A 27,484-nucleotide genomic window follows, 5' to 3' on the forward strand; every position below is an offset into this window, starting at 1 on the left:
ATTATGAATTTTGGCAAATAAATGGACGTTCATGGTTTGTTTGTTTGTTTAAGAAACATTGCCTTTATTGATAATTTAAATATTTCTTGTAAACAACTTAGAGGTTTTACTACAATCAAGTGGTATATATTAACTAATAAAATAAATAGATAATAAATTTATATCATGGTTCCCCCTTGCTTTTCTTTAAACTAAAATGTTCCAAATATTGCAACCTTTCTTCATAGGCAAGTTGCTCCACCCCATTCTTAATTCTGGTTGCCTTTTTTCTGAAACTTTTCCAACTCTACACTATCCTTTTTGACATGAGGTGACCAGAACTGTGCACAGTATTCCAAGTGTGGTCACACCCAGTGCTTTTTTCCTAAAAAAAAAAAAAAAAAAAAGTTTAGGGGTTCTCTCATTTTCCTACTCATATTGAAATACTGCCCCTCAATGATTCACAAAATGTTTAGGGGTATGCGTACCCCTGCGTCCCCCCCCAAAAGCACTGGTCACACAATATGACTAATAAGTGGGGCCAGAGATGAGAGAGTGTGTGTTTGTGAACGTGAGATAATTACCTGTGGATTCCAGCACTGAAGCTGCAATATAAAGTGTTGCGCCATCGAGCTCTTGGAGACTGCTGTACCCTATCTCACCAACAGCCACTTTGCTGTTAAAATTGCACTCTGCTAATCCATTCTCCATCTGATGATTAAGATGCATAACAGTATCAGAAACTATCCAGACACAGAGACAGTTTTATCCATTTTATTTACAAAAAAAATAATAATCTATACCACTTTTCATCCAATGATTTCAAAGAGGTTAAAAAAAAAACACAGTTAGGTTTCATCTGCACTATACATTTAAAGCAGTATCATACCACTCTAATCAATCATGGCTTCCCCCCACAGAATTCTGGGAACTGTAGTTTGCTAAAAATGCTGACTGTTGCTCAGAGACCTCCTTTCCCCCTCATCTATATACAATTCTCAGGGTGGTTTTACTGTACAACCCTCTTCCCAGGGAACTGGGAACTGTAGCCTTGTAAGGTGAATAGATCCACTAATTTCAGAGGGTCCAATCTGTATATAACTTAGTTGAATGCAGCATATAAGGCCACTCCTGGACCAACGGCATTGGCTGCCAATCACTTTCTGGGCACAATTCCAAGTGCTGGTTTTGACCTATAAAGCCTTAAAAGACTCAGGACCCCAATACCTCAAGGTGGTATTGTGCCTCTCCCCTTACAAACTGACCTGGATCTTGCAATTGCCACCTGATGCCCTTCTCCGTGAGAGACCTGAGGGGTGGCAACACAAGAATGGGCCTCTTCTGCAGTGGCTCCTTGCCTGTGAAATGCTCTCACCAGGGAGGCTTGCCTGGCACCTTCATTATATATTGTTAGACACCAGGCAAAAACATTCCTATTCTCCCAGGCTTTTGGCCAATTAAACAATCTATGGCCTTTTAAACAGGGTGGGGGTATTGTTTTTGTTTGCGGCTGTTATTTATTAATTTTATTTCTATATTTTAAACCGCCCTGTGATCCTCGGATGAAGGGCAGTATAGAAATTTTAACAACCACACTGAAAGGGCCATGGGGTCCTTATTCCTGGCATAAAGCAATATAGCAGCATAAAGAGACCCCTGACCATTAGGTCCAGTCTTGTCCGCCTCTGGGGCTGCGGTGCTCATCTCACGTTACCGGCCGAGGGAGCTGGCGTACAGCTTCCGGGTCATGTGGCCAGGATGACAAAGCCGCTTCTGGCTAACCAGAGCAGCGCACGGAAACGCCGTTTATCTTCCCACCGGAGTGGTACCTATTTATCTACTTGTACTTTGATGTGCTTTCGAACTGCTAGGTGGGCAGGAGTTGGGACCAAGCAACGGGAGCTCACGCCGTCATTGCAGGGATTTGAACCGCCGACCTTCTGATAGGCAAACCCTAGGCTCTGTGGTTTAACCCACAGCGCCACCCGCGTACAGCAGCATACAGCCAACCAATTAGACTTGGATAGCACCCTGCAACACAGTATCAACATAAGCCATTTCACACTATTGCGATTATACCCATTTCTAGCACCAAAGTTTTCATTGGTGGGATGGCTGGCTGATTCACTTTTGAAATCAGGACACTAAAAAGAACAAAAATAACTTCATTCGTTGACCTAGTTTTGGGGACAAATGCTTCTGAAACCTGAAAGGAGCACCAAAATAGTTGGCAGTTGTTTGCTGAATTACAAATCCTGGCAACTCTGAAGTACGTTTCTCATTTTTAGCTGATCTGAAGAATGAAAAATTCTAAAGAACACCAACGTTTTCTTGCCTGGAAAATATATTGGCATCTGCCCAAGTAATAGCAAATATTTCAAACTGAGTTCCCAGAAGCAGCTGGAAATGGAAGCAGTTCAAAGACATGCACTCTCACCCACTCAAGGGAGGACCTGGCTGGAAGCCGGGTCTGCATCATCTTAAATCCAAGTAACTGATGTTTAAGTGGCTTGTGGACTGGGCTGTTAGTTAAAATGTGGAAACGGTTGGCTTCCAAGTTGAACCATTTATAGAGTGGAGATTTGAGATGGGGGGAGAAACTCAGTTGGGTTTGCATTTTAATTAACACTGAAACAATGCACAAACCAAAATGTTGTTTTTTTAAAAAAAATCTCCAATTCAGAAGTGTCCAAATTTCATATATGTACATAAATGTTTATTGTTAGTAAAAGAAATCCAAATTAAAAATGCATGTATTGTATATAAAATAAATGTATTAGTGAAAATAACAACAAAAAATGCACATATTACTGAAAAGAACATTGGGAGAGGCTTTGCAGTTGGTTCCAACTCATGGGCTAGCGGTTCTCTATCCCTGCTATGAGACAATCCTCCTCATAAACATTTCTAGATGCCAATGGTGGCTGGTGCCTACTAGGGACTGGTAGAGCAGAAGGCAGGGAGCCCAGCAGCAGGTGGTGCCAGAGCTAATGACAGGCAGAGCCAACAAATTATAGTTCTGTCCCCATCTACATCCCTGCTGAGTCCTACAAGGGCAACCTTGAACCTAAAGAGGAGGAAGCTGAGAGGCAGTGCCAACCCCTGGACTGCTTGTTAGTAAGAAGCCCTGATGGATGAGGTACCACTTGTTTGCATCTGTCTGTTTCAAGAGAATGCACCTCTGGGGATGAAGTCAAACCGCATAGTGACCTCTCCGGGATGCTAGCCTGGGCAGTGTATATAGAAGTCCTAGGCTGCCCAGATAACAAGACTCCCCTCTCAGCCTCATCCTGCATCAAGAGTGAAATTTATCCTTTACTTTTGAAGCATGGGTGTAGGAAAAGCTCAAGTTCAAGCAGGCAAAATATACCAGTGAGCTATCTACTGTTAACTTCTCGTATGTGTTAGAACCGGTAGCTTTTCCATGCATACAGAAACATGCAGAAGTGGCAACCAGAAAATGACCAAAAATATATATATATAAAATACCCTCACACAGTTTCATGTTCGCTAAAGGGAAATTCAAGCGCACTTCCATCATTCACAGCTGACAGCAAACCAGAACCATGTTTGCTCAAACAAAGCGCGTTTCTGTAAACCACCCTGTGATCCTCTGACGGAGGGTAGTATTAAAATTTACATGATGATGATGAAGCACCTGGCACAACAAATCCAGAGTTTTTGCTGGGAAATGCACTGAAAAGCATAGGATGAATGAATAATTAGCAGGAAGATGTTTAAATACCGCACAAGAAAATCGGGACAAAAGCGCAATGATGTCCAGATATTGTCGAACCACCACATAAACTTTGTGCAAGCAAATCAGGATGGATGCTCAATAAATAGGTCGTCAGAGAGAACCCTTAAATGTGCTCTTTCAGATTTAAAAATGAAAAGCATTGATTGTGAATATATATATTAATTATTATAGATTTGGGGACCCTCCCCCCAATTACTAGAAATTAATAAATGGTAGAATTTTGATTATTTGGAGTATTGAAGGGAAACTTGCAGGCCAGTGGGAAAATACAAGCTAAGCTTTCTTTCCCAGCCAGGGCCTCACCTGGGATAAGGTAAAGGTAAAGGTAAAGGGATCCCTGACCATTAGGTCCAGTCGCAGACGACTCTGGGGTTGTGGCACTCATCTCTCGTTACTGGCCGAGGGAGCCGGCGTACAGCTTCCGGCCATGTGGCCAGCATGACTAAGCCGCTTCTGGCGAACCAGAGCAGCGCACGGAAACGCCGTTTGCCTTCCCGCCCGAGCAGTACCTATTTATCTACTTGCACTTGGATGTGCTTTCGAACTGCTAGGTTGGCAGGAGCAGGGACCGAGCAACGGGACCTCACCCCGTCGCGGGGATTCGAACCGCCGACCTTCTGATCGGCAAGCCTTAGACTCAGTGGTTTAACGCACAGCACCACCTGCGTCCCATTCACCTGGGATAGAGCTGTTAAAATGACAAAATGTCATGTTAGCCCATCTGAGAGCCTGAGCGTGGGCAGACAGAGGCTGCCATGGTGACAGGATGTGGGTTCAAAGTGACAGGAAGAGTCTTTTAGAGCAAGGTGTGCTGGGAAGAAGATGGGGAAGAAGAAAGACTGGGAGACATGCCTTTGGCTCCAGGGCTGCACTGCTGTAGGAGACAAGCCCTGCTTGAAAGGACCATGCTGTGAGATCTGGACTCCCTCCATGCACACCGAAGGTGTACATACGTGAATAAAATAAAAAATTCTTTCCAGTAGCACCTTAGAGACCAACTAAGTAACACTGATGGACTTCCATTTCATGCGGCTCAATGTGGTGCCTTCCATAGTTCCAGTTACAGGTGGGTAGCCGTGTTGGTCTGCCATAGTCAAAACAAAATTAAAAAATTGGTCTCTAAGGTGCTACTGGAAAGAATTTTTTCTACCCACCTGATACGTGAATAAGCCATATTTCTTAAAGCTCTGACAGTTTCCACCATGTCTCAATTCTCCAAAAGGAACACAGATCCAGGGTAAGTTACTGGAACCGGCTGATCTTGTTACTGCTCAGCAGAGAAGGGGGGAGGCACCCAACTTTTGCAACAATATCTAGAGATATTGAAGGTGTTTCATTTCAAAGTAGCTAATGTTCCACATTATCGCAAGCCCCTCGCCTTTTTAAGAAATTGCTGGTCCGAATGTGTTTTGTTTTGTTTTAAAATGTTACATGGCCCTGCTAGAGTACGGCTTACTTCCATGGAAAATCAACAAGGCATCAACTGATGTGGCCGGGCTTCTCAAGCCAAGATGAAACCGTTCTGTGATGAGGTACTGTCTGCTCAATTTCAGTCCAAAGTAGCCTGTGGTTTGTTCATGTTTTCCTTATACCCTTGATAGTACTAGTTTAAAATTGGAATGCTGACACTCAGTAACTGTCAGGGTAAACCTGGAGACAGATCTAAACCTCAGAAGCTACACTGGGAACTGTGACAGGAGGCCTGAGGTAATTATTTTTGATCCAACCTTACCTCAATGAGTTGCAATGCTCTGGGAAGCATCTTTTTTTCAGCTCCTTGAATTATTCCAAAACGGACATAAACTTGAGCATTAGCCAATCTCTTGTTGTAAAAATATCTTGAAAATAACAGCAAAGCGGAATTACTACTACTACTACTATTACTATTGCTGCTGCTGCTGCTACTACTACTTCAGTTTAGTACCCACCCTTTATCATAACACCATAAGGTGAGGTTCTACAATTTAAAAGACAATATTCAAAACAGTTCAAAACAAAACCACTCCACCAGTTATTAACACTGTTTCACTGAAAACTATGAGCTAAACTTATAATAGTAACTGATTTATTTCAGACAAGAAGGGTTTTGTTTCTTTGTTTAAAAAAATGTATCACAGTGAGGTAAAGAATGAAATTTCAGAAGCACTGGGTTCCATGTCACATTAATCCTACTTGGAGTAGGCCCACTGAAATTAACTGACATGAGAAATTTAGGTTGATTGATTTCAGTGGGTCTACTCTGAGTAAAACTTAGTTAGATTAACATGTATGTTGAGCTATGATTTTAGCTTCAATATATGTTTTAACTATTCGTTATAGTTCTATTTTGAGTTTTTTAAACTTTGATTTTAATATATATTATATATTGTATGTATAAGAGGTTTTATGTTGTATCCATTGCTAGTCCTAATCAGAATGGACCCATGGAAATTAATGCTCGTTATTAACTTATATCTAGAAATTTCAATGTGTCCATTCAAAGTAGAAGTTAGATGAACACAACCTTTTATTTACAATTACGTGGTATATACATTTTGTTAGATAAATAACTTCAACCAATTATAGCAGAAAACAAGAGTACAAATAATTAAGAGGAAGAAAACCATGTTTTACACCCCAGAATCCACTACAACTTTGCAGAGGATACAAGACAAGACTCGCACATTGCAACCCCCGCCCCAAAAATAATTGTTTTTAAAAAGCAAACCAAAAGACAAGCAAGAAGGATGCAATATTCACAAGCTCACCTTACCTCGCTTTAATAATGATCCTGAATTGTTCAAATTGCTGAGAGCTTATAAAATTCCTTTCTGGTTCTATCATGACAGAGAAGCTTGGCAACGCTTGAAATGTGAAGTGAAAGAAAGTTCAGTTAAACTCTTTTAAGTATAAAAGAGATCAAATATATTTCTGCAGAACATTCACTGCTAGGGCTAGCACCTGTTTTCACCAGCCCTCCTTCCAGATTTTGGAGGCATGTGCTTAGACTAGCTCCTTGCTTAAGAGCAGGAAAGGGGGAGAAATTTGATTCAGTTCAAATTTAGAAGCAAAGTTGCCTGATTCTCACTTTTTGAAACAATGTGTGAATTGAAGCACAATCACCCTTCAAAAACTGGCACTTCTCTGAATTTTGCAAGACAGTTCACAAATTAAGTAATGCATACAAAGATGCATATATTAGGGTAAAGTATGCATATTAATGCAGTCATTAGTGAACATAACATACAAAAATAGGGGAAGCTGCTTTTCAAATAGAGTGGTACCTCGGGTTAAGTACTTAATTCGTTCCGGAGGTCCGTTCTTAACCTGAAGCACCACTTTAGTGAATGGGACCTCCTGCTGCCGCTGCGCCGCCAGAGCACAAGTTCTGTTCTTAAGCGGAGTTCTTAACCTGAAGCGGACTTAACCTGAGATACCACTGTATCTGGATATCAGGCCAATCTGCTTATAAAAATGTGCGTATTAAGGAAAAATAGCACCCAGTGGGTACTATCATGTCCTCTCTCAGTTCTCTCCATGTTGATAACCAGTTGGAAGTTTTGCTTGCATAATTGTAGAATATGCTTCCTAATGCACTTATTATTAATTTGATTTCTTACTCGCCCATAAGGGTCCCAGGGCTGGTTACAGCAATTTAAAAATACAGTACATAATGAAAACAGTTTGAAACACATTATAGTCAAGTCAAGGGGATAGGGTGGGTCCTAATCTATATATTTGTATATCTATATGGTGTTAAAGGCCAGGGTGAAGATGTCTGACTTTAGCATAAACCAGAAACTACATAACAAGGGTGCCAAATACACCTCTGTGGGGAGGGAATTCCACACCTTAGGGGCTGTCACAGAGAAGGCCCTCTTCTGGGCCACCACCCTCCATACTCCTACTACCCTCCATACTTATCCTACCACCCTGCATACTTCTGAGGGCAGCAGAACCACCAAGAAGGCTCCCTCTGCTGATCTTAACACCTGAGAGGGATTGTAAGGAAGAACGTGGTCTCTCAGATATTTGGGGCACAAGTCATTTAGTAATTTAAACAAATATGGTAGCCCTCAACTGCTTAACCATTCATGAAATTAATCCACTGATGAAATTCATTAAATTTACATCCCTCTCTTCCCCCCACCCCACAAAGGAGCCTAGGGCAGCAAACCACGAGCAACAAAACAATACAATTAAAAGTAAAATAAAACATTTACAAACATCTAAGGACATCTAAAAACAGTTAACAAATAAATATGTCCATCTTACTCATTACCAATTCAAATAATATTAATAGTGTACTTTTTCCTCCCCAAAGAAGATAATTAGTGAATTGGCTTTATGATATCCATATAAATATCCACATTACCATATTCTTTAACTTGAAACCCTGTTTTGGCAGAGGTTGTGAAATCCTTTTGATACTTGGCTTTTATTGTCCAATAACCATACCTATGGGGGGAAAGATAAGATTTTTAAGGGGGGGGGATGGGAGCCTTAAAGCAACACACTGAGCTTCTTGGCTGAGCAGGAATTTGGACCCAGTTCCCCTGGTCAAGCCTCTAACCACTAAAGTTGTGCCCATGGGCTACGGCATCTTGATTTTTATTTTTATTTTTGCAGAAAAGTGTCCCCTGTGCTGTTTTAGACTTCTCAGTATTTTAGTTCTCCCTCCTCTGCAAAACTGCACACAAAGAGGGTGACCTACAGAAACGAAGACGTTGATTTTGCTTTATTTCCTTTCAGTAACGTTTTACAAATGCTTGTGGTTTCAGATCGGTTCCAAGAAATTGGGGGATTGTTGCTGTGAAGTTCCTTCCAGGCTTGCCTCTAAGCAAATAGCTTTACGAAGTTTTACCAAGCAGAGCTCTGCTGAGCGTGTAGTAGCCAGTGTGTTTCTCCTGCCATGCCCCTATGTGCCAAAACTCCAACACCTATATGTTTCCCTGTCTTGCGGCAAAATCCCAACTCCATTCCCTATTATATTTGAAGGCAAAGCACTGCTTAATGCAGCAAGAAGTGACAGAAAGTAGTCAAGGAAGGTGAAAGAGAGAAAGAAAGAGAGAAAGAAAGAGAGAGAGAGAGAGAGAGAGAGAGAGAGAGAGAGAGAGAGAGAGAGACTATATTCTGAAAACAGAATGACTTGCTGACTGGCACTTTCCACAGAAACAAAGATGTTAATTTTGCTTAATTCCCTTCCAGTATTGTTTGAGGTTACAAATAGCTTGTAATTGATTGGGCTGAACACCATGCAACTGTGATGTTTCACGCTGGTTTGTATCAAACCAATTAGCATTACAAAGCCCAGCTATGGCATGTAATACGCAATATTTTTCTTATAGTTGCAAATTACAGTGCTTTTGTTTTGTTTTTTGCTTTTTTCCCATTGAATAAAGCACTGTTAACCATGTGTTCCATTGTAATGGATTGCTTTGAAGTCATTTCTGCACCAAGTAAAGTAATTTTTACCCTCCAATCCCCACCCCCCACCCATCCCGAATTTTGCCCGACCTGTCCTTTATTTTGCCCAGCCAAAACTGGCAACCCTACCATGGGACCTACGACGCCCTTGACATACCCTCCAACTTTTCTCTGATTAAAGTTAGGACACCCTAAGGAAAAGCAGGACATTCTGGGATCAAATCAGAAACTGGGATGGTGGCTTCTGTAAACCCATGACTGTCCCTGAAAAATAGGAATACTTGGAGGGTCTGCCTTGAGGTCTCTGCCTTGCAGTCACAAAACCTGATTCACCACACGCAGAGTGACACAGCTCCTTTGAGACGGTGAAAGTTATTCTTCTTTTTTTTAATCCTTTGAAATTTACACAGAGCTTAAGAAGGAAGTTAGAAGGGTGACTTTCTTGCCCACTTCCTCTTTCAGCTCTGTGTGCTTTTCAGCACTTGGATTAATTCTACAGGACCTGGCTTTTACATTGATTGCTTGAAAAAAGTAAGTCTGTGTGCATGCATTTAATTTCTTTCTGTTTGTGGGAAGGGCAATGGCAGGCAGAATGGAAAGCCGAAAAGAGGCCAGGGGGTTTGGCACCCACAGCACTCACTCCAAAATCTAAATGTGCTGCAGGACCTAAAAAGTTCAGCAACCCTGATCTAGTGAACCATACTGGTGTTGTTAAGTGTGAGACAGTTCTTTGGAGACCCCAATCCCCTCTCAAAGCTATAATTCCCAGCGTTCCCTGGGAATAGGGACTGATAGTTAAAATCTCTCTGAGTATTGTAGCTGTTTGATGGGGATAGCGGTCCCAGCACCCTGAATAAACTACAGTTCCCAGGATTTTTTGGGGGGGGAGGCAATGACTGTCATGTGCTTTGAAACGGCTATAAATGTATTAGATAAATGTAACGGATGAGGTCTGTTAGTATCTCTCTTTTGGAAATTGTGCACCTTCATACCCTCCAACATTTCTCCAATGAAAATAGGGACATCCCATTGCAGAATGATAATTTTACTATTTATACCCCACGCATCTTACTGGGTTGCCCCAGCCACTCTGGGCAGCTTCCAAACATATATAAAAGAATTAACAAAATATTAAACCTTTTTTTTATAAAAAAAACAAAAAACCTCCCTATAGAGGATTGCCTTCAGATGGCTCAGGGGGTCAGATAACTCCATACCCTCCAACAGTTCTCCAATGAAAATAGGGACATCCTAAGGAAAAGCGGGACATTCCGGGATCAAGTCAGAAACCAGGACGTCTTCTCTAGCTCAGAGACATCCCTGGAAAATAGGGACACTTGGAGCTATTACAACAAGCTTACAACAATTCTATGATTCTGTGACTACAGTCAGTCAAGTCTGAGCCACCACACTGAAACTGCAATGTTGCATGCGATTAGAGAGGGCTGGGGGGGGGGGGCAGAAAAACAGAGCTGTCATCTTTTCCTTAAGCAAGAAACCAGTTATGTCGCTCCTTGCTTTCAAACACCAAATGAATTTCCAGCACCCCCTGGAGGGCTAAAAGGAAACCTGTTTTGCACCTTTTCAAATACATTGAGAGTGCTGCAAATCCCCTTTATTGTATCTTTAAGGCATTTTGTTAGGGCCAAACGAGATGTGATGTGATGTTAACTGCACAGGTGACATTAAAATGCATGGGTTTTTTAAAAAAAATAATAATCAAAACAGCAATCAAGGTGGAGCTGGAGTTCCAGGAAAACCACAGTGGTCAGGGAAGAAGAATCAAAGTATTTCCCCCCACAGCTGTAGTTCCAACCAAAGTCCCTCCCCTTAAAACTGTTCTGTGGGACTGGTAGGGTGGAAAGCAGGTGGAAAGTGGGGGGGGGGGCAAAAGTAGGTATAACTAGAGCCAATGTGTCAAAAAATTCTAGTTTTGTTTATAGATTTTTATAGCCAGGAAACTAAATTTATTCAGCATATACCACAGAGAAGCCTAGCGGCAGATGTCATGGTGGGGCTGAAGTCCTTATCTGGCACAGAGGCAGATTTAGGGAAGAGCAACCAGTTCTGCCTCGCTGGGTACAGAGCCTGGGGGGGGGGGCACAACTCTGACATAGTGAATTGAGCAGAACGCAAGAGGCGATGGAACACCGAATTTTGGACTTGCACAGGGTGCCGCTGAGATTTGAAAGACGGAAGTCCACCCCTGCCTGACAGTCCAGCAGGTGGATCAATGTCTCTTACTGGGATCCCTTGAAGGCAGCCCTGTATCAGGATGTTGTTCATGTTTAATGTTTTACTATGTTTTATATATATGCTGTAAGCTGCCCAGAGTGGCTGGTGAAACCCAGCCAGATGGGCGGGGTACAAATAATAAAATTATTAATCATAATAATGGGATGGGATGGAGTAAGGCAGTCAGGAGGAGTGCTGGATGGGCTCAGCCACCGTGTTTGCACCATGCTGAGCTTCTCACAACCTCACCCCTCGCCCTCCCAGAAATGAGCGGCAACTCACCTGTCAGGTGGCCAGATAAGTGCCTCTGCCCCATCATACCATCCACTAGTGGAGAGAAGCCTTCTTCCTTTCCCTTCCACTCAATATTTGGCCTCCAGTTTTGAGAGGTTTTATCTAATGAATGGATTTGTAAAACAATACTGAAGCCCCCCACCCACCCCCTCCACCATGTCAAGGCTCCAAAATTATTGATTTGACAGTAGTGACAAATATTCGCTGCACCATGGGATAAGTCCTGATGAATCCACTTGGATTCAGGCTATATTTAAAAAAAGATTTTAAAGCTGACTGAGCACACATCCCTTATACTAAATAAAGGAAAGGTTTCGTTCAACTCGTAACATTTAAAATATGAATAGATCTACTTAGGATATGGTGGGATTTTGAAGTCAGGGAAAGATAAAATCCCGGTGACGTCCTCTTCCTCGACAATATCCACTTCTACTCCATCAGGATCCTTTACAGAAAATAAAAATAGCTTTTACAGCTATGGCACAATGTTAATTATCCAAATGAATAAGATAGCATATATGTCTTAGGATAATCAGTTATGGAAATCCACAAAGGATGTATGCTCTTTGGAATCTTTTTAACCTATCTTTTAAATGAATTATCTCCGACATAGGATATTTTTGAACTGGACGAGGCTATCACATCCATACCATATGTTTAAATTACCTCTAATGAACTTCAAAGCACATGGCATCCCACAAAGGAATCTGGGAGCTATAACTTACCTATTACAAGAGCTGCAGCTCCCAGCACCCTTAACAAACTACAGTTCCCAAGATTCTTTGGGGGGGGGGTGAGCCATGTGCTTTCAGTGCAAGGTGTGACTGTAATGAAGCAACGAAATAACACAATTATATTCCATGAAGAGCTTGAGCGTTCCCCTAGCTGCTCAGTGAAAGCTGCTGGTTCAAGTTCTTGGCGGAAATGCCAGGCCAGGCCACATAGGGATACCTGGTGTTCCTAACTATTCCTGGTGCTCCTTGACTGCTTTGAATGGCAGTCAAGTGTGGCAGTGCCTGTACTTTGGAACTCCCTTTGATGCAATGGCCTGTAGGCTATGCAAATAAAGTTTGTTGTTGTTGTTGTTGTTGTTGTTGTTGTTGGAACTCCCTGCCTATTGAAATCAAGCAGGCACCTTCTCCATTCACTTGTTGGCGCCTGCTAAAAACACTCCCATACTCCACATGGTATAATTATGAAGCTGAGCCCTGCCTCCATTCGAAACAGAAGAATTTCTCACATGCACGCAGGACAATGTGAGGAAAGAATTTTTCACATGCACTATGGCATAACTGCATGTTATTCTGCTTGTCTTCCAATTGCTTGTAACAATCGTGCACCTACTGTACATATACTCTTTAGAGTTCAATATGAGTCAATAAATTCCTCTGACTAGTCAAGTAATTAGTTCCATAATACAATATTAATAAAAGCTTACAAATACTTCAGGAGGACTGGTTTCATCATCTTCTTCTTTTTCATCTTTTCTCATCTGCCCCTTTTTAAAATAAGCTGCCTAGCTCCTTAATAAATCCCATATGCACAGGTGCACAAAAGCTAATTTCGCACTGCAAAATCAATATTTTTTGACACGGCACAAAATGTGTCTAGCTTCATGTTAGACTCACCACAAATGTTAAGGTGGCAGATCTCCGTGCTGGCTTCAGTTCTTCATTCAAAGAATAGACCCTGACCTTGACTGTAATGTAAAAATGTTTATTTAACTTACTTTATTTATAAGGAAATCTTTCCCTCACTTTCAATCCCATTAGGGCCTCCCAAGGCAGCGACCGATCAATGGAATCATAAGCACAAGAAAGCCATCAACCAATAGCAAAAGAAACGCACACAGCCACAGCCGCGTGCAATGGCAATCAACAGCAACCAATGCTAACTATAATTAATCACCAGACAGATTACATTCATGGCATTTTCGGGGGGGGGGGGAGTCAGGATGCACACTTAGGCATCACCTAAGTAGCAGGACATCATCACGCATAAACTTTGCATTTCTGTGTGTGGATTCTATTTTTTATTTATATCTTGCCTTTCTCCCAAGGTGAGATTCAAGGCAACTTCCAAGATTTTAAAAACATCAATTAAAACAGAAAGTAAGTAAGTAATAGTTAAAATACATCAAAACACATTTAGAACCAGCAGTTATCTCAACAGGAAGGTTTTTGCCTGCTGGTGGAAGGATAATAAGGAGAAAATGGCCACAATATGGGACTGTTAGCAGACCTTGTAGCTTGGATGAATTATATTGGAATAATCACTTACAGTTTCTGGAGTTCAAAGGATATATTCATGTCGGAACAATTTACAGGATGAGAGGAGATGCAAAAGAGAAAGTAGCTGACATCTTGTCTCAATTAGTTGGAAGAAACAACAAAATAGCTAAGCTTGTAGGAGTGGAGTTAACTTTGACAGAGATCACTGGCTAGATCACTGGACAAACAGTGCCTTGTGTGGTTTAAAGTAACACATGCAGTAACTACAAACTCAAGAGAAGGAAATTTATTTGCTTTTCTGCACCAGAGACCTACTACTACTGCACTATTATTGTGTCAATGACACATAGCAGAACACACACAAGAAGTTTGGAAGACCACAAGTTGAATTACTAATTGATTCAGTGTTATAGGTTTAAAAAAGTTTGGGACTTTAAATAAAAAAAAGATCAGGATAATGTGAATTGACACCAAGTGTTTAGCAAAAGGAAAGCTGACTTTACCTGACTGATCCGGGGTGTAAACAGGTTTGTCAGTCTGAATAAAGAGAAAGCCGTTCTCATATGTAATAGGCATTTTCTTCTCTCTTGTAAAGTGTGGAGAAATGGCTTCCAAATACACATGCCCAACTGAATTCTTTGGGTCTCTGCTTGACAAATCTTTTGGCTGAATCTAGAAATGTGATGGAGAATGCGGTAGTTTTAAAAACATGCATGCCAGAGTAACCCATCAGAGGAAAACATTTTGTGGTATTTTGTGGTTGCAAAGGTATTGCCCTGCATATGTTAAGTCATTATTTGTTTATTTAAACATTTTTTTTAATGTTTTTGGGCAAAGCCTTCACACGAACATAAAGAAGCTATATTATATACACATGCAAGCACATGTAGTCAAAAATACAAGCAAAAGTAATTAAAACAGTACAAGAGAGCTAGTGTGGACTTGTGATTAAGTTGATGTACTAGGACCTAGGAGACCATGGTTCAAATTCCCACTCAGCTATGAATCTATGGGATGGGCCACCCCTGCAATGGTGGGCGTGACCAGAGGCAAAAGTGGGTGGAGCAATGGATGTATTTTTGTACAGTAGGTGACATTCTATACATAAATAACCCTTTTTGGTCCTCCATCCAGGCAAGCAAGAGGCATTATTAGAGTTCAAAGACACATTCAAGCCAGACAAAAACACTTTAAATTATGAAGCAGGGCCAGTGTGCTGGGTAAGGTCTGTGCTGAGTTCTGAAGGCCATATAGAGAGGCCTGGAGGGTCTGAAGTTCCCCACCATTGTTATAAACCAAGCACATACATGTATCTGAAATGCTGTACTACATACCGTTAACGTTACAGCTCCTTGAAACTTATTGGCAGGTGTCAACTGAACACGACCAGAGGCAAAAGTAGTTTGCTTATCTGGAAAGCTTTTCACAGATATTGTGACTGGAAACTCTTGCTCATATCCAAAGGCTTGAATCACCACCATCTCAGAGGCCCCAACGCGGAACATTTTGGGCGAAGAAACGACGTAACTGTAAGAGAAAGGGGCATCAATTGTTTTATTTTATGGCTTACTAAGGAAAGCTGAAGGACAGATCCTGAAGTTGAGGCTCCAGTACTTTGGCCACCTCATGAGAAGAGAAGACTCCCTGGAAAAGACCCTGATGTTGGGAAAGATGGAGGGCACAAGGAGAAGGGGACGACAGAGGATGAGATGGTTGGACAGTGTTCTCGAAGCTACTAACATGAGTTTGGCCAAACTGCGGGAGGCAGTGAAGGATAGGCGTGCCTGGCGTGCTCAGGTCCATGGGGTCACGAAGAGTCGGACACGACTGAACGACTGAACGACAACAAGGAAAGCTGATAAAGTACCGTTTGAAAAATGGGGGTGGGGTAGGTTAATTAAGCACTTAAATGACAGTCAACAGCAGGGGGCCCATGTACTCAGTTTATACAAGGGTAAACTGTGCTCAGTTTCCATAATTAAAACAAACTGACCAAACCCTATTAATACACCTTCTTTTTGCTCAGAACCTCCTCTTCCTGTTCTTCTCCAGGCAGGTAATACTTCACCGCATCCTTGTGAATACCCCCCTCAAGTACTTTTTTCTGCATCTATTAGTTACTGAATTGGGGCAGGTAAGAACTTCCGGCTCCCCTAGAGAAACCCTCACTGGCTGTGGTGGCCTTAGAGCAAGTAGAGCACAGACTCTTCCATCCCAGGTGGTGCCAGCCACCACTGCTAATAGAGGTGCAGTTACGCAGGCAAGTTGAAAAGCTGGCAATCCTGGTTACAGTGGTACCTCGGGTTACAGACGCTTCAGGTTACAGACGCTTCAGGTTACAGACTCTGCTAACCCAGAAATAGTACCTCGGGTTAAGAACTTTGCTTCAGGATGAGAACAGAAATTGTGCGGCTGCAGCGGGAGGCCCCATTAGCTAAAGTGGTACCTCGAATTGCCAACGATTGACGAGTGGCAGACGAAGAAGGCGGAATATGCTGAACTTGCAAAACTGACCGGCAGGGTCAGAAACCAGGATGACTCGAGGTTTCGAAAAGAGTGGAGTAATTTTGTGGAGTACTTAAGATTGAACAGAGGAAGTTTAAAGACACTGGTAGGATTGGAATAAACCTTTGACACAGATTAATATGGATGAACAAAAACTGTGTGATAAGATTGGACTAGAAAGCCAGCTGACGTGGGGGAGGGAAGTCGTAGCTCGGCGGAGCAATGGTTGAATATAATTTGTATTTGATGTTGAATTGGTTGTAATTTGGTAAAAATAATAAAAATTTATTTCAAAAAAAAAAATAGCTGAAGTGGTACCTCAGGTTAAGAACAATTTGAGGTTAAGAACGGACGTCCAGAACGAATTAAGTTCTTAATCTGAGGTACCACTGTATACGTATTCACTTCTGCACTGAGTTCATTCATATCTCACTTTATAGCAGCTGAGAAAATACTCTCAAAATAAAACCACTCTCACAACTGCTACAGGAAATCTGCTCCACGAATGAGCTATTTAAGGCGGCTCAGCTTGTGCCTTCCCACCTCTGTTCTATGGTTACCAGATGTCCCCGTTTCCTGGGGACAGTCCCCAGATTTACAAATCTGTCCCCGGACAAAACCCATCCCCGGAATGTCCCCGGATTTCATTCAATGTCCCCGGATGTATATTTTAAGTGTTGTAGATTTATTAGTAGGGAATGAATGTTGTGTGATGGGTTCAATGGCACAAGACATATCATATGGGGACTTCTGGTGAGGCAAAATGGCGGGCGCCACGGCAGTGAGCAGCTCCTGAAGCCAGCCAGAGCCAACTGCACTACCAGGCTGGCTCCGGGCTGCTGCAACTGCCTCTGCTGCCGCCACTGTCAAGGGGGAACTGGGGACACCCAGCGTGTCAACTGGGGGAACTGCTGACACACACACCGTGACCCAAATTGAGCCAGGAGCGAGAGCGCTTGACCACCTGTCCAGTGGTGCTCCGGGGCCAGGAAGACGCCGGAGCTGACACGAGGAGGAGAGAGGAGAAGGAAAAGGAAGAGAGAGAAGGAGGAAGGAGGAAAAAAATGGGAGGCCTGACCATGCCACACCACCACGGAGAGGTAGGAGAGCACTAGGAGGGCAAGGACACGTGGCCAAGCCCAGGCCCGATCCGAGTCTACACGGCGGCTAGTGCTCCAAGAGAGCAGGCCGGGGCCCAGAGGAAGGCCACGTGGCAAAGGAGACCACAGAAGAGAAGGTATTACTTCTTTTTTCATAATTTCCCCACTCTTTTTTTAAAAAAAAGAGTCCCCGGATTCTTGGGGGGGGGGGAATCTGGTAACCTTACTCTATTCTGATCCTAAACAACAAGGGGCATTAGCCTGGATCCATAGCAAGGATCACCGTAAAGGATCTTTGGGGATGGCAAGCCAACCCTAAGATGTAGATCGGAAGAGGGGGCGGGCAGACTGCCACTTAGGGTTCATCCAGACTGCCTCTTGTGCTGGGCTTTAAAGCTCTGTATCCAAGCTTCCCTGCCTCCCCCCCCCCCCCCCCCGCTTTCCCAAGGCGAAACTGTGTTTTACTGCTGAATGGTGAAACATGTGTTTTCCCGGGGAAAGTTGCAGGACAAAAGAAAAACCACTGAGACACAGACCTGTGCCTGGGAACTGTGGTGCTAAAGGAAGTTGGGTGAAACCCATGCCATCAGTGGTGCTGGGTTGCCCCCTAGAGTTGGCATGCCTGCACAACATGATAGTACCAACAGTTTGGGAACCAGTTCCCTTTATCTTAAATGTTTCTTATCTATCTGTTGTCTTTGTCCATGGAGTACTTTGGCCACCTCATGAGAAGAGAAGACTCCCTAGAAAAGACCCTGATGTTGGGAAAGATGGAGGGCACAAGGAGAAGGGGCACTAGGAGGGCAAGGACACGTGGCCAAGCCCAGGCCCGATCCGAGTCTACACGGCGGCTAGTGCTCCAAGAGAGCAGGCCGGGGCCCAGAGGAAGGCCACGTGGCAAAGGAGACCACAGAAGAGAAGGTATTACTTCTTTTTTCATAATTTCCCCACTCTTTTTTTAAAAAAAAGAGTCCCCGGATTCTTGGGGGGGGGGGAATCTGGTAACCTTACTCTATTCTGATCCTAAACAACAAGGGGCATTAGCCTGGATCCATAGCAAGGATCACCGTAAAGGATCTTTGGGGATGGCAAGCCAACCCTAAGATGTAGATCGGAAGAGGGGGCGGGCAGACTGCCACTTAGGGTTCATCCAGACTGCCTCTTGTGCTGGGCTTTAAAGCTCTGTATCCAAGCTTCCCTGCCTCCCCCCCCCCCCCCCCCGCTTTCCCAAGGCGAAACTGTGTTTTACTGCTGAATGGTGAAACATGTGTTTTCCCGGGGAAAGTTGCAGGACAAAAGAAAAACCACTGAGACACAGACCTGTGCCTGGGAACTGTGGTGCTAAAGGAAGTTGGGTGAAACCCATGCCATCAGTGGTGCTGGGTTGCCCCCTAGAGTTGGCATGCCTGCACAACATGATAGTACCAACAGTTTGGGAACCAGTTCCCTTTATCTTAAATGTTTCTTATCTATCTGTTGTCTTTGTCCATGGAGTACTTTGGCCACCTCATGAGAAGAGAAGACTCCCTAGAAAAGACCCTGATGTTGGGAAAGATGGAGGGCACAAGGAGAAGGGGATGATGGAGGATGAGATGGTTGGACAGTGTTCTCGAAGCGACTAGCATGAGTTTGGCCAAACTGCGGGAGGCAGTGGAGGATAGGCGTGCCTGGCGTGCTCTGGTCCATGGGGTCACGACGAGTCGGAAACGACTGAACGACTGAACAACAACACAACAACATCTCTCTGTTATTACGGAAATCCAGGTGCGAGGCTACTCACCCACCTGGCCAGTCAGGCAAAGCCTGTTGGTTCTTTACGGGAGAAAGAAGGAGACCATCCACCAACCGGAGCAAAGGAGAATGATGTTTATTGCGCAACAGGTTCAAGGCAAGATTGAACACCGGGAATGGGGTGACAAGAATTTTTAAAAGTTCCCATCCCATCCCAAGATACAGTTCGAAAAACATCATCATTACCTCACTATTACATAGGTAAAACGTCAGAAAAGGGGTGGAAAGGGGAGGGTTATAAATGATTAACATAGTTGTAAACAAGATTAACATAAGGGTAATGATTCCGGGCAAGATGTGAATGGGTGTTAAGTGTTGGAAGGACCATTTTGAGCACCCACTGGGAGAGAACAATGGGCTCTTGGTCCGCATAGTCTGTCACATAGCAAAGTCCGGAGCAAAGCTCAGAGATTATCTCTTGGGGGTCCCCTCCTGTAAACGTGATCTTCGTGATCTTCTCGCTTGCTGGATTATGGAGGAGCCAAGCGTTTGTGGGTCCTTGACCAGAGTTAGAAAATGGCTTTGGAATGAAGAGAATCCATGAAAGTATTGGTTTTATATGAATTTCCAAACATTTGAGGCTTATTCTAGAATTTAATTCAATTCAGAAGCAGTCTAGGTTGACTCTTGTTACAATTACAGGTAGGTAGCCGTGTTGGTCTGCCATAGTCAAAACAAAATAAAAAATAAAATAAAATCCTTCCGGTAGCACCTTAGAGACCAAGTAAGTTTGTTCTTGGTATGAACAAGAACAAACTTAGTTGGTCTCTAAGGTGCTACTGGAAGGATTTTTTATTTTTTATTTTGTCTTGTTACAATGTATCTAATGAAAGGTTTCGATTCCATTGTTACCTCAGTAGGAGTGGTCTGTGGGTAATGAAGTGTGCAAAAAGGAGGCTGGGCTGAGCTCGTCCTGCAGAGGGTGCAGAGCCAATGCATTTCCCTGATGGGTTCCCTTAAGGGCATCGCTCGGTACCCCATCGAGTTTACTCGGGAGGAGACTTTGCTTAGGTGCCCCCCCATAATTTCTGTAACACTGTTAAAAACCCCTTTCTTTTTCCCTTTTGTTTTCTTTTTCCCTTTCTCTCTCTCCTCTCTTTCATGTCTTTTCAATTCTATCTGTTCTAGATATTATTTTATTGTATTGTGAAAACCTTTAATAAAAATAATTATAAAAAAGAAAGGGAAAGAAAGGAAAGCTTTGGAACTCAATTTGAAGTGCATATTTTAAAGGTATCACAGCGTCTATTTCCACACTTTACTTTGCCAGTGTGGTGTAGTGGTTAAGAGCGGCAGACACGTAATCTGGGGAACCGGGTTCGTGTCTCTGCTCCTCCACATGCAGCTGCTGGGTGACCTTGGGCTAGTCACACTTCTCTGAAGTCTCTCAGCCCCACTCACCTCAGAGTGTTTGTTGTGAGGGAAGAAGGGAAAGGAGAATGTTAGCCGCTTTGAGACTCCTTTGGGTAGTGAAAAGCGGGATATCAAATCCAAACTCTTCTTCTTCTTCTTCTTCTTCTTCTTCTTCTTCTTCTTCTGTGATTTCAAATCTCTGCTGGGGTTCTCTCACCAAAAAGTACTTGCACCAGACTTGAATATCCACAACCAGAAATTCACCTTCTACAACCAATTCACACACACGCACCCCTTGAACCAAGGCAAAATGACTGGGAGAAAGAATATTGGAAATAAGATGCCGCATATCCTTAAGTGCTGCAGGCTTTGCAGGGCTGAATTCCTCCCCAAATTCACATGTCCATTGTTTCCATGAGGGTTGTCAAATAAGCCTGCATATTGCAATCAGCATATTGTCTTCCTGATCTTACCCTGGCTGGCTGGCTGCCACTGTGTATCTGACCTTATCCTCTTTACAATTCTTCCTTACCTGGCTTTTGGCATGAAAGGAGCCCTCAAGGTGAATTACACAAATAACGTAAACAATACCGTCAGCCTGTAATCATTTAAATAAATAAGACAAACAGAACCAGTCTGACAGCAATATTAAAATGTCACAGGGGGATCGAAAGAGTATTTGAAAACACAGCTGAAAATACAAGTGACATAGAGTCCTGTGCAGGTGTTTTCCCTGCCTGGGGTTTGTTAAAAGGAAGAGAAACATACCTGTGAAGGCTGACTGAAGCATCTCGGCCCCCCCCCTTCCAAAGAAAGGAGAACATATTGTGCGGATGGGTTCTTAACTATTTTCCCTCCAGCTACTGTTTTCCCTAGCCCCAGATGTGGAACTTCAGGCCTTAGGGATGGATGTGGCCCCTCCAGACCACTCTTATCTGCCCTTGTGACTCTATCCAGGGACCAGGCCATGCCTTCTCCCTAGGCCATCCACTGGCATTGCTCAATGCATACAATTGACTTCAACTACAACAATGCCTCTGTGGTTCAGTACGCACCATACCTTTAAAAGCACATACACCCCCCAAAAAAGAATCCTGTGAGCCATTGTTTGTTATGGGTGCAGGAAACTGTAGCTTTGAAGGGGGTAAAGTACACTTCCCATGGGGTTTTCTGGGGGGGGGGGATGCTTTAAAGATATGGCATTGGCACAGCCTTGGTTGCTTGCCTGCATGAAGATCTGAGTTTCGTCTTGCTGGAATGTAGCCTGGAATGTAGGGAGGGATTAAATCACCCCTGGAGGATCAGGTTTGTAATCTGAGGCTGCTCCTGGATTCCAGCTGCCACTCGATTCTCAAACTGCTTCTGCGGTTAAGAGTGCTTATGCCCGGGCTCAGTTGTCCATTCTCCAGTGAACTCCCACTTGGACTTTGTGGAGCTGCCCTTAAAGATGGTCCACAGAGACTGCAGCTACTACACAATGCAGATGCTAGATTGATAAGTGAAGCAGCCTTATGGGACCATGTGACTCTGTCCTGAATGCATTGCACTGGCTATGCATAAGCTACCAGGCACAATGCAAGGTGTTAGTACTAACATATAAAACCCTAATTGGCTTGGGACCCAAATACTTAAAAGGGTGACTTCCCCTCTACCAACCATCTCAAATCCTACAATTCACAGGTGCTGCCTTATTGATGGAACTGCCTGGTTGGCCCTGATCCCTGGCAGGGCTTTTCTGTAGTGCCCCCCCCCATTTGTAGACTGCTCTCCCTGATGAGGTGCATCTGTCTCCATCATTAATAACCTTCAGGAGGAATTTGAAAACATTGCTATTTACCCAGGCATTTGCTGAATGAATAATCCTGATCCTGGCAACCCTGGGATCTCTATGTAGGAGAATGTTTGTTACTGTGAACTGCTTTTAGGTGTTTTAAATTATAATTGTTTTTAAAATGTTTTTGTTTTAAGTTGTGTATGTGTTTGCCAGCCTGGCTTCTTTTGGGAGGAAGGGCAGGATACAAATTAATTAAACAAACAAACAAAAGTACAAACATAAGCATTGCATATATTACTCCATCCACTTTTTTGCCTCTGACACCCATGAAGACATGTGGCCCTGTGTGGGGGGAAAAGATTCTCCACCTCTGAAAAAACAAGAACCTATAGTTGTTCCCCTGCTGGAAAGGGAAGCATCTTGAGAGGGAGGGGGAGGTCTGATGAGAAAGCAGCTGAAGGGAAAACAAGCAAGGAGGAAACTACACAAGACTCAGCACTGCAAATAATTTGAGTGTCACATCTCCAAATGCCTTTTAAAAAATTGTTATTGCCAGCCATCTGCATGTACCGTGACAAGCTAGTTGGTGGGCATATTTGGGCAAGGAGCTCAGGAATGAGGGTGCTACCACTCAAAAGGTGCTGTTTATTGTCATCTTTCCAGCTTCACAAAGCGGTGGCACCTGAGGCAGGGTCTCAGGTGATGCCAGCAGCAGCAGTGGAGACTAGTCCATAAGGACAAATGGGGTACTGCTGCACCACCTTCAGCCTGTCCTCAGCCAGCCTCCATCTGCCTACCTTGTTGCTTTCAACCATTGGGTCTGGCCACCTACTGTTGGCCTCCCTGCCTTCCATTCTATCAGTACGATGGCCCTTGTGGTCTCTTCCAACTCTATGATTCTATGATTCTACAAGACTATGGAAGAAGAGGCTTCTTTAAGTACAAAGGGTCCTTACTACCTAAGGCTTCTAAAATCAAAAGCACCACATTTGCATCAGGAATAGTAAATGGAATCCAGCAACACTTTTGGAGAATTATTTGCAACCTTGTCATAGTTAGCAACCCGACAGCCCCATTCTGCATCTGCCCCATTGTAGCACAACAACAGACATAAGCACCCCTTACTTACGTTTGCTCCTGAGTCAAACCTCTTCCACAAAATGCCAGAAATAAGAAAATACCAAGAAGATTCATGTTTGACCTGAGCAGCTGAGGCTGATGGGGAGACAAGCCTTTTGGTGTTCTGGTAGCCTCCAAGTCTGGAAATGGAATTTGCTAGCAAAATTTCTCTAAGTTAATCATTCATCAGATCTCTGGTATCTGAAGAGGATTTTCATTTCATCACAGAAAAATTCCCCTTTTCTATTCCAGAAAAAAAAATAAAGTTGGCTGGGTCAAGCAGGAGCTCCTAATTCAGAGATTTCATTTCTGTGTGTCTTTAATCTTGTGCATACAGAGGAAGATATTGCCGAGGGAGACACTCCTTCCTCCCCAGAGAATACAAACCTTTTAGGAAGCAATGCAAGACCTTCCTCTTTTGAAAAGTTTGCAGAGATTGGCTGCAACATGATGTTTCATTTTGGTTTATCTTTTCTATGTCTAGCTTGAGGTTGATGGAACTTGCGTTTTTTAAAAGTTTGAAAATATATCTCAGGATAAACTCACTGTATAAATAAATATTACACAATTGTGGAACTGTCTAAGAGTACCACACTAAACATATGTTTTTAAAAACACTAAACATATGTTTTTTAAAAAAACAACAACAACACGGTTTCTTAACATCTTTTATTCATTGTTATTTTGTGCATATGCCTTTTTAGAATTTGCTTGTTTATTTAAAACTAGGAAAGCCACTTTGATAACCTCCTTATTTCATTTCTCAATCCATCAAAGGGAGAAGGGTTTTTTTTAGCCTGCAGATCAAATGCAGCCCTCCACACTTAGCTATCAGGCCCCTGGAACTGTCTCCAGCCACAAACACTTTCATCAGGCCCTATCACCTCACCACACCCTGTTCCACACCCTTCTTAGGTGCTTTTGCCTGGCTGGAATGTGTCTTTGAAGTGTCATTATGCCTCTTGCTTTACTGGATGCTGGTGTGTATGTGTGTGTAGAAACTTCTGGCTTTAGCATGGCTGGAAAATACCCTACCATATAAAGATAAGAATCATATCCATTGTTTTGCTCACTTTTACATCTAGACTCACCCACTTTTGTTTCTAATCTCATTCAGCACTGACATGTACATATCCAGAAGATTGCCTGCAGTGAGAGAATGTGGCCTCTGGGATTAAAAAGATTCCTTACCACTGCCAATATATTGATGCTGAAACCTTAACTTCCAGTAGAACCTAGAGCCATTATTGCCACACTGTGTGCTGTATCTAGGACACACTAACATGCCAGGCTGTGTACACACCATACAGTTGGAGCACGTGATTCACCCTAAAGAATCCTGGGAACTGTAGTTTGTTAAGGATGCTGGGAATGGTAACTCTATGAGAGGTAAACTGCAGTTCCCAGGATTCTTTGGGGGAGCCATGTGCTTTAAATGTATGTTGTCTGAGCATCTAAATAAAGCTTGTGAATAAACTCTGGAGTGAGTTTTTGTTTGAAAGAACCATGGACTGACTGTGATAGGAGCTGAACAGAGGGACCCTTTCCCTTAATTCTAAGATCGTATGGCCCTACCCACCTACCCCAGTAGCAATTTTGCACTTGGCTTCATTTGGTGGGTGTTAGACTTTTAGTGTACAGTAATAACAAAGTTGGTCTTGTAAGCTTGCTGTCTTCCGCTTTTTTAAATGTGGCTCTGTAGATGTCTGTCTTTGATTTGTGCACACTAAGTGGAATGTCCTAGGAAAACAGATGTTATGCAAGATTTTGCAAGTTTAAACAAATACTTTAACCAACGTTTACAGGAAAGACCGTTTGCAAAAGAAATCATTGACCAATAAAATCATACCCGTACCCTTCACACTTAGGCAGGAGGTCACTCCTCTCCCCCATGTGGCAAGTAAGAAGGTTATCCCTTGTCATGTGCAAAGAGGGGGGGGGGGTCATCCTAGCTTTCTTGGGGCTCCCTCACAGGTTAATTGACCTTAGAAAAATATTATGTGGAAGAAAAGAATCCAAACATCTGGGACACCGTACTCGGGAAAGGGAGCTCTATTGTATACAGTACTGTATTTGTTAATATACTGCTACAAAGTGCAACAAAATGTTGCAGCATGGAACCACAACAAAAAGTTGTTGTGTGAAATCCTTCAGGCCCATTTTCAGCATACTGCATTCCAAAAACCAGAGGTAGCTTGTGAGGTGAGCAGAGACAGTGGCATCCTCCCACCACCAGCACTGCTGCATAAAATACGGATCTCCTTCACTGTTGCTGGCACCTTGTTCCATCCCAATTAGCACAGTGCCACCTCTGGAAGGAAATCACTGCCTCAGCTACTGCTGCCTTAGCCATCACAAGTCACCACTGCCACAACCCTACTCCAAGGTCACTGAGTATGCATGTCTTTTGCCCCTTTTAGAGTCCCCACCTGCAAACATCATGATCCCCCAAAGCTTTCTGGCTTTTCTGTATGAACGATGCTGTTTGGGCTACATAAGGAGCCACATTTGGGAAATGAGTGTGATTATCGCCCTGTTGTTCGATATAGTCTAAGGGTAGGCTCTGAAAGGCCTTCATGTGGCAACCACATTGCTGAAGTTAAACAGGTCTCAGCCTGCTCAGTGCCTAGATGGAGTAGCCTGTTGTATGTACCCTTGTAAGTAATAAATAATAACTACCAGTATATATCAGTATAATACTACCAGTATAATACTGATTACAAATCAGTATTATCACAGAACCTAATTAATTGTTACAGCAATGAATTTGTGTTGCTGATCATTAATGCATAGAATTAGATTTTTAAATAGGGAACTTGATATGTTTACTGAAATTTTGATTAAAGCTGTCCTTGTACTTCATGGACCACTTCTCCCCACATGAGCCAACCTGAACCCTGCAATCATCCATCTGAGGCCCTTCTTCATCTTCCCCATAGGAAATTCAGAGGCTGAAAGCACAAGATCTGGCCTTTTCAGTGGTGGGCCCCTGCTTGTGGAATGCCCTTTCCAGTGAGGCACACTTGGTGCCATCTTAATCCATCTTTAGGCACCAGGTAAAGACTTTTATTTTTCCATGGCCCTTAATTTTGGCCCGTAATTTGAAGGGTAGCATTGTTCTGCCTTTGTTCTGCATAGCTATGCTTTTATATTTTTATTGGATGTTCTTACTGGCTTTAAAGGACATGTAGTAGTGTACTGAAATTTCAGGACATTTTAGAATTTCCAACGTCTCCTCTCTTGCCCATCCTTTAGCCTTTCATTATAAATTAGACCCTTAGACACTACCCCTTCCTTCAGAATGAGTATTTATAGTTCACCACAAGCTGAACATGAGATTGCAGAGTGATGAGACTGCAAAAAAAAAGACAAATGTGATTTTTAAGTTGCATGAACAGCTACATAGTTGACCTAAGACCTATAAAGCCCTATATGACTTAGGTCCAAGCTATCAGAAATACCATATTCCCTCACATGTGTTGGTTCAGGGGAAAAATAGGTAAATAATAATAATAATAATAACAATAATAATAATAATAATTTATATGCTGCTCATCTAACTGGGTTGCCTCAGCCACACTGGGCTACTTCCAACAAATTAAAACACAGCAAGACATCAAACATTAAAAACGTCCCTGTACAGGGCTGCCTTCAGAGGTCTTCTAAAAGTCAGATAGTTATTTCCTTGACATCTGATGGGAGAGCATTCCACAGAAAAGGAGAGTTGCCTGGATGCCAAGATCCAAGTTTGGGGCAATTCCTTTTTGGTGAGAGAACCCCAGCATATTTAAAATCACAAAACATGCAGCAAAGTAGTGTTGAAAAATAGGCTGTTAGACCTTTAAAGTGCATACTTTAGTTAGTTCCAAAGTTTCCCTCTTCTCCTAATATGGAAAAAACCCCATAGCTGGTAAGTTAAAAATGGTGACTTACAAAC

The 27,484-nt window shown here is 43.0% G+C and overlaps 1 protein-coding gene across 2 annotated transcripts in view; it reads right to left on the minus strand.

The window, feature by feature from the left end:
* The window catches only part of C5 (complement C5), a 71,709-nt gene extending 47,897 nt beyond the window's left edge, over nucleotides 1-23,812 (minus strand). The window contains exons 1-9 of one of the 2 annotated variants that reach the window (XM_033137511.1): nucleotides 23,558-23,803; nucleotides 15,240-15,432; nucleotides 14,409-14,577; nucleotides 13,303-13,373; nucleotides 12,028-12,119; nucleotides 8,094-8,176; nucleotides 6,492-6,582; nucleotides 5,472-5,577; nucleotides 564-690 (exon numbers count right to left, since the gene is read on the minus strand). In XM_033137511.1, the coding sequence (XP_032993402.1) occupies nucleotides 564-690; nucleotides 5,472-5,577; nucleotides 6,492-6,582; nucleotides 8,094-8,176; nucleotides 12,028-12,119; nucleotides 13,303-13,373; nucleotides 14,409-14,577; nucleotides 15,240-15,432; nucleotides 23,558-23,622 (997 nt within the window). In that variant the 5' untranslated portion in view covers nucleotides 23,623-23,803. Of the gene's footprint in view, nucleotides 1-563; nucleotides 691-5,471; nucleotides 5,578-6,491; nucleotides 6,583-8,093; nucleotides 8,177-12,027; nucleotides 12,120-13,302; nucleotides 13,374-14,408; nucleotides 14,578-15,239; nucleotides 15,433-23,557 lie in introns of both variants that reach the window. The other variant, XM_033137512.1, reaches the window with a different exon arrangement.
* Nucleotides 23,813-27,484: the final 3,672 nt, after the last annotated feature.

The sequence above is a fragment of the Lacerta agilis genome, chromosome Z (assembly GCF_009819535.1).
Source record: "Lacerta agilis isolate rLacAgi1 chromosome Z, rLacAgi1.pri, whole genome shotgun sequence".
NCBI lineage: Eukaryota > Metazoa > Chordata > Lepidosauria > Squamata > Lacertidae > Lacerta > Lacerta agilis.